Source organism: Diorhabda carinulata, chromosome 1 (genome assembly GCF_026250575.1).
Source record: "Diorhabda carinulata isolate Delta chromosome 1, icDioCari1.1, whole genome shotgun sequence".
Classification (NCBI taxonomy): domain Eukaryota; kingdom Metazoa; phylum Arthropoda; class Insecta; order Coleoptera; family Chrysomelidae; genus Diorhabda; species Diorhabda carinulata.
In genome coordinates, this window is record NC_079460.1 from 34,821,455 (window position 1) to 34,834,424 (window position 12,970).

The 12,970-nt window shown below is 30.4% G+C and overlaps 1 protein-coding gene across 1 annotated transcript; it reads left to right on the forward strand.

Annotated features, from left to right (window-relative positions):
- The first annotated feature begins 571 nt into the window (after positions 1 to 571).
- LOC130891108 (eukaryotic translation initiation factor 4B-like) lies at positions 572 to 12,578 on the forward strand. The gene is made up of 11 exons (XM_057795708.1): positions 572 to 712; positions 2,564 to 2,749; positions 2,927 to 3,058; positions 7,480 to 7,652; positions 7,762 to 7,881; positions 8,060 to 8,444; positions 8,897 to 9,055; positions 10,593 to 10,831; positions 11,628 to 11,718; positions 11,798 to 11,903; positions 12,248 to 12,578. Exons 2-11 carry the CDS (start codon positions 2,740 to 2,742, stop codon positions 12,345 to 12,347), a joined length of 1,515 nt encoding a protein of 504 aa, XP_057651691.1. The 5' UTR covers positions 572 to 712; positions 2,564 to 2,739; the 3' UTR covers positions 12,348 to 12,578.
- The last annotated feature ends 392 nt before the right edge of the window (positions 12,579 to 12,970 follow it).

A 12,970-nucleotide genomic window follows, 5' to 3' on the forward strand; every position in this document is an offset into this window, starting at 1 on the left:
AATGAGCGTTAAGTAGAAAGTACCCATTGTAGACCTGTTCCAGATTGTGCAAATAAGAAGAATTTAGAGGTTTCCTCTTGGTAGCTGCACTGGCAGAACTAGTTCAGGAAGTGTACAGCGTTCTTTGTAGCAGAACCAGCGCTAGTGTCACTGTTCTTAGTAGCAGTGCAACAGAGCTAGTTCACCAAGTTCAGTGGGTCTATAGTCAGTTCAGCCAGTGTAGTGCGAGACAGTGCAATAAGTGTAATACGAATACAAAATATCAAGAAGTACTAAATCGCTTTTCATTATTGTTAATACTATAAGCCTGAATCACATTAAATAACCTCAAATACAACAATCAACAAATGCTCCATTGCTCTCTGCACTATACCGTTCTTTGTATCCTATCGATCTAATTCTATACACTTATGAGCTGGTCTGCACTAGTATAGTTCCAGTACAGCTACCAAGAGCAAACCACAGTACAGGTACAGTGCAGCTACCAAGAGCCAACCTCTATACACTCATGAACTGGCCTGCACCGGTCCATTTCGGTACAGCTCCGGTGCAACTACCAAGAACAAACCTTAGATTTATATACTTAACCCAAATTTTTGTAATAAATATATACCGCTAGAGTAAAAAAACGTTTTATTGCTACCAAGCTAGATATCTAGTTTCCGTATTTTGGAGGCTGGTAGCATGGAATTTTCCAAAATAGGCGTAACAGGTATGATTCATACACAAGATATAAGGTGGGTAACAATTGAACAAGAACCAAGAATTGAAAGGTCAGATATTAATGCAAAAGTGTCATAGTTAATGAACAAACTTTCAATAACTATTAATGTAGGACTAGCACACAAAAAAAACTAGGAAATACACTGGAAGAGTTGATGATTCACTGAAAATGCAGTAATAAACAATGGGACATTAAAATTTTACAAAAAACAAAGGACATCTTCACATACTTCAAATATGTATTCCCAAGAGGAACTTACAATATAGAAAAGGCTATTGACATTAAATAAATTTGAAGATAGAGGACAATTCCAATATTTTGATTAGTTGAAGATGTGGCAAGCATTGGATCAAAATTGAAAAAATATACTACGAACAGCACAAATCTTATAGATGTAAAATCTGGTTTATTAGAAGCAATTGAGGCCAATGTAGTGATTAGTTAAAAGTACAGTCGAAAATCGATTAACAGAACTAATTGTCTTAGGGTTCAGATAATCGAAAGTCCAGATAATCAAATATATGAAGAAAAGTGGGTTTTGTGAAATAAAAAGTCTAATAATAGTAATATTCATTAATAAATAATATCAATCAAAAATAATAATTATTTAATAATAAGTTTAATTTGGCTTAAAATAATTGGTATTTGAGGTAAACTATTTTTTCTCTTCATTGCTGCTATATCACGAATTGGTTTCAACTGTAGTAAACTCACAGTATCACTTTCCGTTTGTTTATCAAACCATTTGAGACCTGTTTCCAGTCCCTGAAGTGCTTCACCATGAGATGGTTCTACATCATTTTCCACGTTTAGATTTTCTTCTGTTTCATCTTCTTGCATTTCCTGATGTTCATTTATCTGCAATATGTTTTCTAAGATTTCGTCATCCAACAAAATCTGAAAGCCTTGATCATTATTGTCACAAGTGACCCACTCTTTGATATCTTATATTTTGTAACTTATCTCAATACTACTTAATTATTTAATTGTTCGCAGTTGATAGTCTGGATAATCGCGAATCCATATAACTGAGGGCCCGATAATCGAGTTTCTACTGTATTTTATATTTCAAAGCATAACCATACAAATATAGTTAACATTTCAAAAGAAGAATCAATCTAGAGGACATTTTAGAAGTTGAAAAATACACTAATACAGGATTTAATGCAAACCAGATGAAATTACATTTATTGCATTGAATACAGATAACTTATCACAGATGGTGAGTTATTTATATTCAAGTGCAAACATCCAGATATATGTCAGATTTGAGGCAGAAAGTTAAAATAAGGATTTTAAGTAACATTAAGATCTTTAGTCGATTTTATTGTTAAAAAGTTGTAAAAGTGCGAAACATAGTTTTTTGTGTTAAATTTGTTTACTGAATAAACTTTTGTCATACAATTCTGACAAATATATTATTTAGATTTTTCATGATGTACCCAGAACTTCTGAAATAATCAATAAAAGTGAATAGATGGTAAATTTTCACATTAATAACTCGGCGTAGTATGTAATTAAGTCATTAGTCTCAACTACAAACAAAAACAGGTTGAATGTCGGGATTTAATTGTCCAAGTTATAAGAAAAATAAATTTAAAATATTCGTGTAAGCTGATCAGTTTGAGATATTTACCAAAAATAAAATGGCAAAAAGATTTATTCGTCAATAACAATATCTTAAATTTGTAACCTTGAAACTATGTATAATTTTTTTGAAGAAATTTGTTTTTCATTATTAATGTCTTATAAAAGATCATTTATTTTTTCATGAAAGTCAGCTCTCGTTAATCACAGTTATTGTATAATGAACACAAATCCAAAAATATTGTTATTCAGTTGTAGATTCAAGACTACAAGTGCTGCTACACTTTCGGGAGACAAATTAATTGTAAATGTCTATGGTTTGAACAAATTTTAAACTCCTATGTTTGCAGCACTGCCATTACCGGAATTTCCTTTACGCACATCAGTCATTTTGACGTTATTTGCTGGCATTTCTCTCTTGTAGAAACATGGCATCGGGTAAGAACTTCAGTAATCTTTTTTTTGTATTATTCTAAGTTCTCCTAGTAATTATCTAATAACAATTTTTGAATTAAAAGCTAGTCAGTGTTTAATTAATTTGGTTATTGTATTGGCAGTAACAAAATATACTTAATCGAACCTCACTTTATCCTCATGTTTAAAATACTTTTACAGGAAAAAAGGGGAAGAAAACCAAAGGAAAAACTTTGGCTCTAACTGACTTTTTGCAAGAAACTACAGGATCGATTTCTGTACAACCCATTCGTAAATCAAATCTCAATTGGGCAGATGAAGTAGAAGATTACGGTAAGGTACTTCTGTTCTATCAATTTATTCATTTTTCATGTCTGCGTTTGTATATATGCATAATTTAGTAACCTCAAAAGTTAGTATTTTTAAGTACGTAAATAGTGATTACTCTTATCATTTAGTAGAAATGTAAAAAAGAGTTATGTGCTATTGGCATAGTTTTTTCTGTTTTTATTTCAATTTTTGATTGAAATATATATACCAAACAAATATCTTTGAATTGTTAGAAATTATTATACCATTTAGGTATTGATTTTTTATCATTTATTATTAGGTTAAAAGATTTCCCATTTAGAAAGCAAATGCAATGCTCATATAGTTTACAAGTTTGCTGGAACCATGTTTATGCTTGGATTCTACAGTTGAACACACATTCATACATGCATCAAATTCATTGTTACTGTTTTTCAAGTAATATGTCAGAAATAAACTGATATTTCATTATAAGACTATGTTAGATTGTCACAAAACTTAGATTGAGACCTATGAAGAAAAAACTAAGTAAGTGCTAGTAACTAGAAATTCAATACTTCAAGAAGGCAGAACATATCCCATTTGAGTAAAACCCTAAAGTGGTTAGTGAAAACTAATTAAGAGTGATAATAAAAAATGTCACCACAAGAAGAGGATATAAAGTATTATACCCTCTCAAATCTTTATTAAGGTGTAACATTCTAAAAAGACAATAAAGAATAATCTAGGGGTTAATCATTTGCCCAAGAGTTATAGCTGTGGATACTAGACATTCAAAAACCACCTTTGTGTGAAGATGAATAAATAACTGAATATTAATTCTTCTGTATTTAGTTATCCATTTTCCATGTGCTCTACTAAGGCTATAAATACAATAAAACTATCTCCATTTAGTGCAAACATATTAACATTGCATAATTCATGGAGTATTTGCATCATTACTAAAAAAAGGTAATAGGAAATAACAAATTATTGGTAAGGAAAGTTCTATATGTTAATACAAACTATTCATATATTGAAAAAATTTTATACAAAAATTGTATAAAATTAGTTTTATAAAATAAGTTTTTTGTATTATATAATAATTACACATCATCACACAAGAATTGTTATTTATGTTTAATCACATAGTTTCTTTATATTGTTTGTTCAAATATTACTTTAGTATAGTTTACACATTTTGTCCATATGTTAGGTGTTGTGAGTTCAAAAGCTTCATCTCACAATTACTAACTTATCACTGACATTTTTCTACTGAATGGGTTTAGTAGAATTTAGAATTAGCCCAAATTTGTGGCATTACATTACGATGAAGTTTCAGTTAGCCTCAAAAAAATTAAAACCAAAGTCTTTATCTGGTCCCAATGGGTTACCAGTCTTTCTATTATGAGACTGTATGTCTGTTCTTACAAAACCATTGTTACCTTTTTAATCTCTCTAAATTGTGGTAAATTTCCGGTAATATGGAAAACTGAACAAATTTGTCCCATTCTTCAAAAAGATAAGGTTGTTATTGACAACTATCGACCCATCACAAATATTTCCAAATTTTCTAAGGTATTTGAAGCTCTGCTTTACAAAGTTGTTTTCCACTATGTTAAACTATCCATATGTAACGGAACAGCATGGTTTTTATCCTGGTTGATCTATGTTCTTGGATTTAGTGTGCCTAGTGCAGTATACAGCAGCACAATTGGATAGCAATAGCCAGGTTGATGTCATCTATACAGATTTTTGGATTGCTTGGATCATGGCATTCTTCTGACTAAGCTATCCAACATTGGTTTAACGGAGTCATTTACGAACTTTATTATGTTATACCTCATGGATCTACAACTTACAGTTACTTACCAAGGTTTTTAACTCCATAGAAATTAATGCATCTTCTGGAGTGCCCCAGGGCTCAGTACTTGGCCCAATATTATTAATATTTATAAATGACATTGTCTCTAGGCAGTTTACCAAAGTTAAAACTGTATCTTTACTTTTTAATGCATTTGTTTTTCCAAAATTAGAATATGCTACTCTTATAAGGGGCCCAAGCTACCAAACTCGTCAAAAAAATAAATAATATTGACTGAAAGAATGTTAAATATAAATGGTTCAGTTCTGACGATATTTATCCACCACAAGGAATACCTCAAAATACACTGTTTAATGGTTTAACCTGAACGATCTAGCGACTAGATGTATGTGCTCTTATTTGATATTCATTTACAAAATTGTGACGAGTAAAATGCTGTCCAGAATTACTAGGTCTTTTAAGAATACATACTCGCCGAGTTGCCAACCGGTCCCACTCTATTCCATTTTCCAGTTGCTAGAACTAATGTTCTCAAATTTTCTCCTTTATATCGAATGAATCACTGTCAAATGTAAAACTCTCTGGATATTTTTTTTTGCAGCATATTTCTAAGTTAAAACAGAAAATTTTCACTGTTCCATAACTTTCTCAATATTCGTATTTGGCAGAGGTATCATGGAATTCTAGAACTGCTTACTTTTTTGTATTTTCGTGTGTGATATTTACACTTCATCTAAATGTACCATTATTTATTTGTTCTTCACAACTTTAATTGTTTCAATTGTTAACTCATGTATGTCTTTCCCACCTTTTAATTGGCCCTTGTGCTGTAGAGTTGTGTAAATAAATAAACAGATTACAATTGTTACCACATCAAGTCATGTCTATATATTCACTTATTTATCTATAATATAAATATTTGTCTTTCTTATTATCTTTTCCGTTTGTAATAATTTTGGGCTAGTAATCTATCATTATAATTAATGTGGAGGGGGAGTATATTCATAAGCTGTTTATTTAATTCAAGTGTGTTTTGTTTGTCCACTTTATGAATATTATATCTACTGTTGATAATTTTGAACCTGAGACTTGCTTCTAATATTTTTATTATAACAAAACCTCATTTTCCTTTGAAAATTTTTCGCCTAAGAAAATTAGTACTCTTTATGTTACTTGTAATTTTCCCAAAAAAGTAACTAATTACTAGTACTACTCCTGAAGTTTAATACAAGCTCTTGTAATTCAAGCATTTTTCATACATGACCTAAAAGTGAAAATATTGTAAAGTTTATTTACAATATTAAAAATAATATTTTTGTTACATAAATAATTCATAGACAATTTGAAAAAAAAACTGATTTTATAGAATATACATGATTGCAGTAAAAACGATTAGATTGTTCAAAATTACAATTTAAAGTTTTTTAAAAATGTTATAAGAGATTAAAATAAATCAATACAATCTAATGATCTACATTATGAGATCATAATAAAGCATCCTAAAGAACATATTTCAATTATATGTATAATTATAAATTGTGGGTATTTGATTTGATATTCTGTGCAACTTTCCCTATAACTGTTTGTTACTTATCTATTGCGTTAATAGTTTGATAATAATGTTCTCTTAATTTCTTTATTCACTTTTAATAATCATAATTACCTCAGATTATCAGTCTCAGTGTCTTTTTTTAAATTATAGGCAAAGTCCTTAGTTACTTTTTTCTAAAAATCGTTTCTTGCAACTCTTGTTCTCGTGCATCAATCCCTAGCTCTTATTTGTATTGCCCTTTCATTAATAATTTTCACTCGCATATCTCATTTTCCTCATTTATTTTCACTCTATTTTATGCAAAAAAATTATATATCCTTCTCTTTTTTGGTTACAGCTGATCCAATCTGTCTGATACCAACTTTTAGTTGTACAATGAACGTTTTTTACCTCTTAAGGGTAATTAGCTTTGAACATCGACAGTTTAGGTAGCTCACCCAGAATTTATAGGAATTACACATATTTATTAACAGACTGTTCAACATTTAGAAATATAATTGCAATATTTTTTCCATAGTGGAATGTGCTTCCATCAATTAAGTTAAGACTCCCACTCAAATAAAAAATGTTATTGTCATGAAGAATGATAGTTATTTTATTGCTAAGGAATTAAATAATCTTATTCTTTTGAAAGTGTTTAATTGTAGTATTAATCGTGCATTATGATGAAATGACTCATTACAAAAGGAAATATTGGTCTGCGGTAATCCTGCATCTGGCGCATACACACAGAGTACTAGTTACTAATTTTTGCTATGGGAAGGTCTGAGAAAGGTAACTACCCTCTAGCAGGGGGCTTGTGGCAACACAAGACAAGGGTACCAGAAATATGTTGACAACGAGTTAAAGCCTAGGATTGCTGATAGCATAGGTGCCACTCCGCGTCAATTGAAAACTCTTGTATCTGGCATTTTGAGTACAATCTGCAGGCTGGAAAAATCAATTTGTTTCCAGAACTCAATTCAGACTAATCTGTCGCAGATCATTTATTTCTTTTTGTTGAGCAATTACTGATCTAATGGTTTTACTATTATTGTCAAATCTCTAAGGAACACTGAAATCCTAGTTTTTATTTCTTCTATTTTTAAGATGATGTGAGAAAACCTGTCAATGTAGTATTACCCACTGCTCCCAAGGCTTCTAGAGATTATGATGATATTAGTGATAAGGTTCCTACAGAACCACCGTTTTGTGCTTACCTTTCCAATTTGCCTTATGATGTAGACGAAGAAGAAATTACAGCATTTTTCAGTAATATGAGGGTAAATCATTATTATGTTTTTTTCCACAAATATTAATATAGTGTTTGTAAATTGTTTCTGTCTTTTGCAAAGACAATATGGACTATTCAAAGAGATATTTTCATTTTAGGTAGCAAATATGCGAATACCTAAAGATGACAGAGGAGGTGAATCAAAATCTAAGGGATATGGATACATAGAATTTGAAGATAGAGAAAGTCTATTAGATGCTCTTGTTATGCGAGACACTGTGAGTAATATTTGAGGGTGAAACTACAAATCAATCTCATTTTATTATCACAATTTTATTTTTTAAAAAAAGCGTTTGTATTTGACTAAAGCATGGAAACGAATTTTATCTGCATTACTTCTCTTATTAGTAATATATAAAAAGTGATTATTTCAGTCATATTTGATTTGTTCTACAGACTCTCAAAAGTAGAAGAATGCGGATAGAAGTTGCCTCAAATATGGAAAATGACAGGCGGAGAGGTGGTCGTATGGATATGAATCGTGACAGACAGACAGATCGTAGTGATTCATTTCCAGATTGGCGATCTGGACCGAGAGCATCGGAAATGGACGATCGTCGTTCTGGATATAATAGGGACAGAGATGGAGGAGGTGGTGGTTTCACCAGGGAAGGAATGCGCGATAGAGATGATAAAAGTTTTACACGAGAAGGAATGAGAGACCGAGAAAGCAATAGAGATTATGGACGGGATAGGGAGAGTAACAGAGATTCATATAGAAGGGATAATGATGACAGGTCAGGTGGTTGGAGAGATGGTGATAGACAGAATAATGATAGAGGTACTCGATGTTATTTTTGTAGTGCTTTTTATTTTGATCATTTTGATGAATGGAATTCAATCTTATAAAAAGAGTACTAAAATTAATGAGTTTTGAGATGTTTGGCAGCTATAAGCTAATCTCATACCAATTTAATTGGGTTGAAATCTAGAAACTGAAGGACAAGTTAAAGTTTCAAATCACAACTTTTTTTCACTTTTCACTTTCACTGTATATTTATGATTTTGTTAATATTTTCTTCAAACAGGAATAACTGTGAAATGAAAGAAATAGCGGCTATTTTTAATAATTTGGACGAAAATGCTTAATAAAATCTTTTCAATATTTCATTTACTCCTATCTGGATTTATGTCAATGTCATTCGACTGCTTCTCAGCTTAAGTGTTTGTTTTTTGTTATATTTTAGCTGTTTTTGATCACAGATTGTATGTTTTTAAAATTTTGTTCTATAGGTTTAAATCGTGATCGAGCGATGTACCGTGATACAGACAGAGGGTCAGGCGGTAGGTATGACGATAGAGATGAAAGAAGAGGATATGGTGGAAGAAGATTCGACGATCGAGATAAAGGATTTACGCGTAGAGATGATCGAGATTCAGAGCTGCAATCTTGTAAGTTATGTTATTTTTTTAATAATCTTCTGACACTTTGCGAATTTTCTTTTTTCAACTCTTTTATTTTTTTCATTTAGCTACATACAGGGTGTTTCTAAATTCACGCGACAAAATTCAGGAGGTGGTTGCTCATATGAAATTAAGATAGGTCTTTCCTATAACAAAATTTCCTCCGTACACTCCTCTCACAGATATCACCCTTAAAAGGTGGTGAGTTCTTTTTTTTTCTATTTCAATAATGCTAAAGCTTGAAATTCTGTAATTTTCATGGACTCGCAAAGGACTAACTACAGGTATTTTTTCAATATTCCCGTTACCCATACTTTATTTCGTATCCAACTTTCAAGATGAAGTATCATGAAATAAAATTATAATTTGGAATCTTTGTTTTATTTAAAAATATTTGTTTTTCTCGCCACAGACTAAAAAAAAACACCATAATTTATAGTTTTTTGATAAATTAAGTGAAAAACAAACAGTAAAGATGTAAAATGTGATACGATTCATAATAAATGCTGGAAATAACCACCTCTAGCCAAAATAAATGAACGTAGCCTACGTTTCATGGATTGCCGTACATGTTTAGAAAAAAAAACTCAATTTTAGTCGCCACCTCTTAAAGGTACTGAACACACTACACCAACACTCATCATTACACTGTCTAACCCGCATTTCCATAACAAAGTCAATACACGTTCATATTTTGAATAATCTATGTGATCTTTCAACCGGACAATAACTGATTTCTGCCCAATATACTTCAATTACAACCGCCACAGCTAATTTCATATATACCACTCGTTTCCAAATTTGGTATTTTATCCTTAGGATTATCCAACAATTGTTTTTATGTATTGTTGGATATATAAACCAATTTATAACCCACTCTGTTGAATATTCCTTCCAATCCTTTTGTATAAATGGGATTGAAAGGTACCAGAGCAAATTTTTCTTGTTTTTCATTTTGAGTTTGGAAAAAAGTGGTTTTTACATAGAGATTTCTTGAACCTATAAAGAACCTATTCACAATTTTTTTTATTATAACCGTTGAGTACAACCAAATCCTCAATAAAGGTCTTTATCTTGTATCTCTCGATGTTGAGTGGAAAGTAAATTAAACGGGGTACCAGGAAATGGAGACTGATTATCTTATGTTAGAACAATGAAAAGAATCAGCCTGGATGTATCTGCACTTAGCGATGTTTTTCCTAAATACATGTTTAGCTAATTCATTATCTATAACAATTAACAGAAAATAATATTTTTATCAAATCTGCTTTGTATCTGCTACAAGAATTAATTTTTGTGCTTGTCTATTCAAAGAAAATTTCTTCTCAAGGAATAAAATGATTGAATAAATAAAAATGAGAAAGTTGATAATAATATTTGAAAATGACATTGAACATTCAATTTTGCAAATGCAAAGACTGAGTGTCTGGTAGTTAAAAGGCGTTTATAAACAGACAAATAAATGTAATAAGGCCTAACCAAAGAGAATGGAGTGGTAAATAAATACAAATTTTAATTGTTGTAGCTGAGCCACGTGAACGACCAAAGCTGGTGTTAACACCGCGTACTAAACCAGTAGAAAATGTACCTGTAAATAAAGAAACAGTGCCTTCAGCTTCAATATTTGGCAGTGCAAAACCTGTAGATACAAGCCAGAGAGAAAGAGAAATAGAAGAAAAATTAGCAAGAGAAGCTGATAAACCACGAGAGAATAGTAAGGACAGAGAGAAAGAAAAGAAATTGGAAGATACCGAAAGAAAAAATGTAAGTAAGGTTTTGAGGATTTTTTTTTTTATAAAATTTGAATATAGAAATTAAATGAAGTAGTTTCTGAACTTATAGTATAATTTGGTAAAAAATTGATATATCAAACATGCAACTGAAGTGTATCTTAAATTGTGTTAATGTTCTTCTTGTGTTGTTCTTCAATTATAAGCGAGAATTTTCTGTAAAAATTCACTACACTTTTCATACATTGGAGATAACAATTCAAAGCTTAGTTAACTTGAACTACATATAGTTCCCTATTGTTTAAAAAATGTTACTTCCAGCATATGTAAAAGTCCATTAAGAAATAAAATATTCATCAGGAAAAAAAATGTGTGGAAAATTTTGAAGTAATATAATTTCACATAAAAACTTCCAAAGAAGTGAGATGAAATATTGAAATTATCTGCTTTCCACATAAGTTGAAAGCAGTTGAGACAATTTTGAGGGAAAAATAATATATATGGTATAGCCAAAGTTTGGTTAAAGGATGGATAATATATGACAAGGTAAAAATATAACTTGTTTCTTCTGAGTTTTTATTAAGGATGACTTACCATATAATGAAGAAATGATAAAACATAATTAGGAGCTTCCTGTCATATAATTGAATTTGTAAGAAAAGGCAAGGCACATTTTTAAATTGAAAACAAAATAGGTATTGAAATGAAATGAGAAAATAAATGTAGCTCTACAAGGTTATTTTTTTGGATCCCAATGAGCAGATATAAATTTAACATTTAATCATCCATTTTAACAATTATGTTCATTTCTATAGTAATATTATTTACAGATTGATAAAGAAAGAAATATAGCGCCACGTAAGGTAGAAGATAGTCCTCATAGAGAAAGGAATACTAAGGATGGACCTCCAATGAAGAATTGTAAGTTTCAATTATTCAATTTCTCCATTTCAAACCTTGAAATGTGGAATGGGTTAACATATTTCTTCAACATTTTCAGTTGACGACAGAAAATTGCCCAATAGAAACGATCAAAGATCACCAGATAAATCTGAAAATAAGCACAAACAGGATAAGGCTGAAAAACCTAAATGGGAGGAAAAGAGGTGAGATTATCTTCAAACAATAATAAGCTTTTAGAACAATTAATGTATTCTTCATAATACACGGGGATTTATCAAAGTCAAAACAACTTCACTAATAATTATAGCTTATTGCAATATTCGGAAATATTTTATGGTACATACAAATATCTGTTTAAAATCAGTATCAAAATAATAAATCTTTATTTTAATAGGAAGGAATAATTTGATGTACAAGCTTCCAATTATTTTCCATTTTCATCTGATACTTAATACATTTTCACAATTTAACCAACAATAGTTATTCTGTTTTCCCCTATCAATAAAAAACAAAATATTAGGATATTTTTCACCCTTTTTATTCACAGGGAGAGACATGATAAAGAAATGCCAAAATTGACTGAACCGGAACCTCCAAATTTCACCGCCAATAATAAGTTCGCTTATCTGCCGACAGATTCCGATTAGCAATATGTGATTTAAAAAAAAGTGGTGTACATATTCAATAAACATTCTTTGAGAATGGAATTTTTAAAGCAAAATGGATGGAATTTGTAAAGCAACGTGGAAAGATTTCACATATTTATTGTTTTAGTCATAGAATATATTTTTTGTTAATTACAAGACAGTTTGTATGTGTAATTTTTTGTTGAAAGTTTTATTGTAATTTGTGTATAATAAATTACATATTTATTTCTATCTTTGTGTATTTTTTACCCTCTTATTAAATTAGATATCAACAAGAAGCAAGTTCAGTGGATTTGCAGCAATGTGCTGAAGTGCAAATTTTTATGGGGGGTGTTAACAGAATATGCTGAAAAAATTTTCCTATAAATACTAGTGTAATAAAAAAATACAGATAATAAAATATAAAATACTTAATTTTGTGTACAGAACTAAATTGGTAATATTTTTCTTGATAACAAAACCGATTTTTTGTAGCAAAACAATATAATATAGCTAAATCAAGAAAGCATCAGACAGCAGTGATTAATAAATATTAAGGTCAAGCCAGCAGACGTTACATTATACAACAGTCTTGGATGAAAATAATAAGCATTAACTATGGATAAAGGTCAAAATCTGACTGT

Coding starts and splice junctions, on each gene's coding strand:
- LOC130891108 (XM_057795708.1), top strand. Junction 11,719..11,797: donor TGGACCTCCAATGAAGAATT/GTAAGTTTCAAT, acceptor CAACATTTTCAG/TTGACGACAGAAAATTGCCC. Junction 11,904..12,247: donor CCTAAATGGGAGGAAAAGAG/GTGAGATTATCT, acceptor TTTTATTCACAG/GGAGAGACATGATAAAGAAA.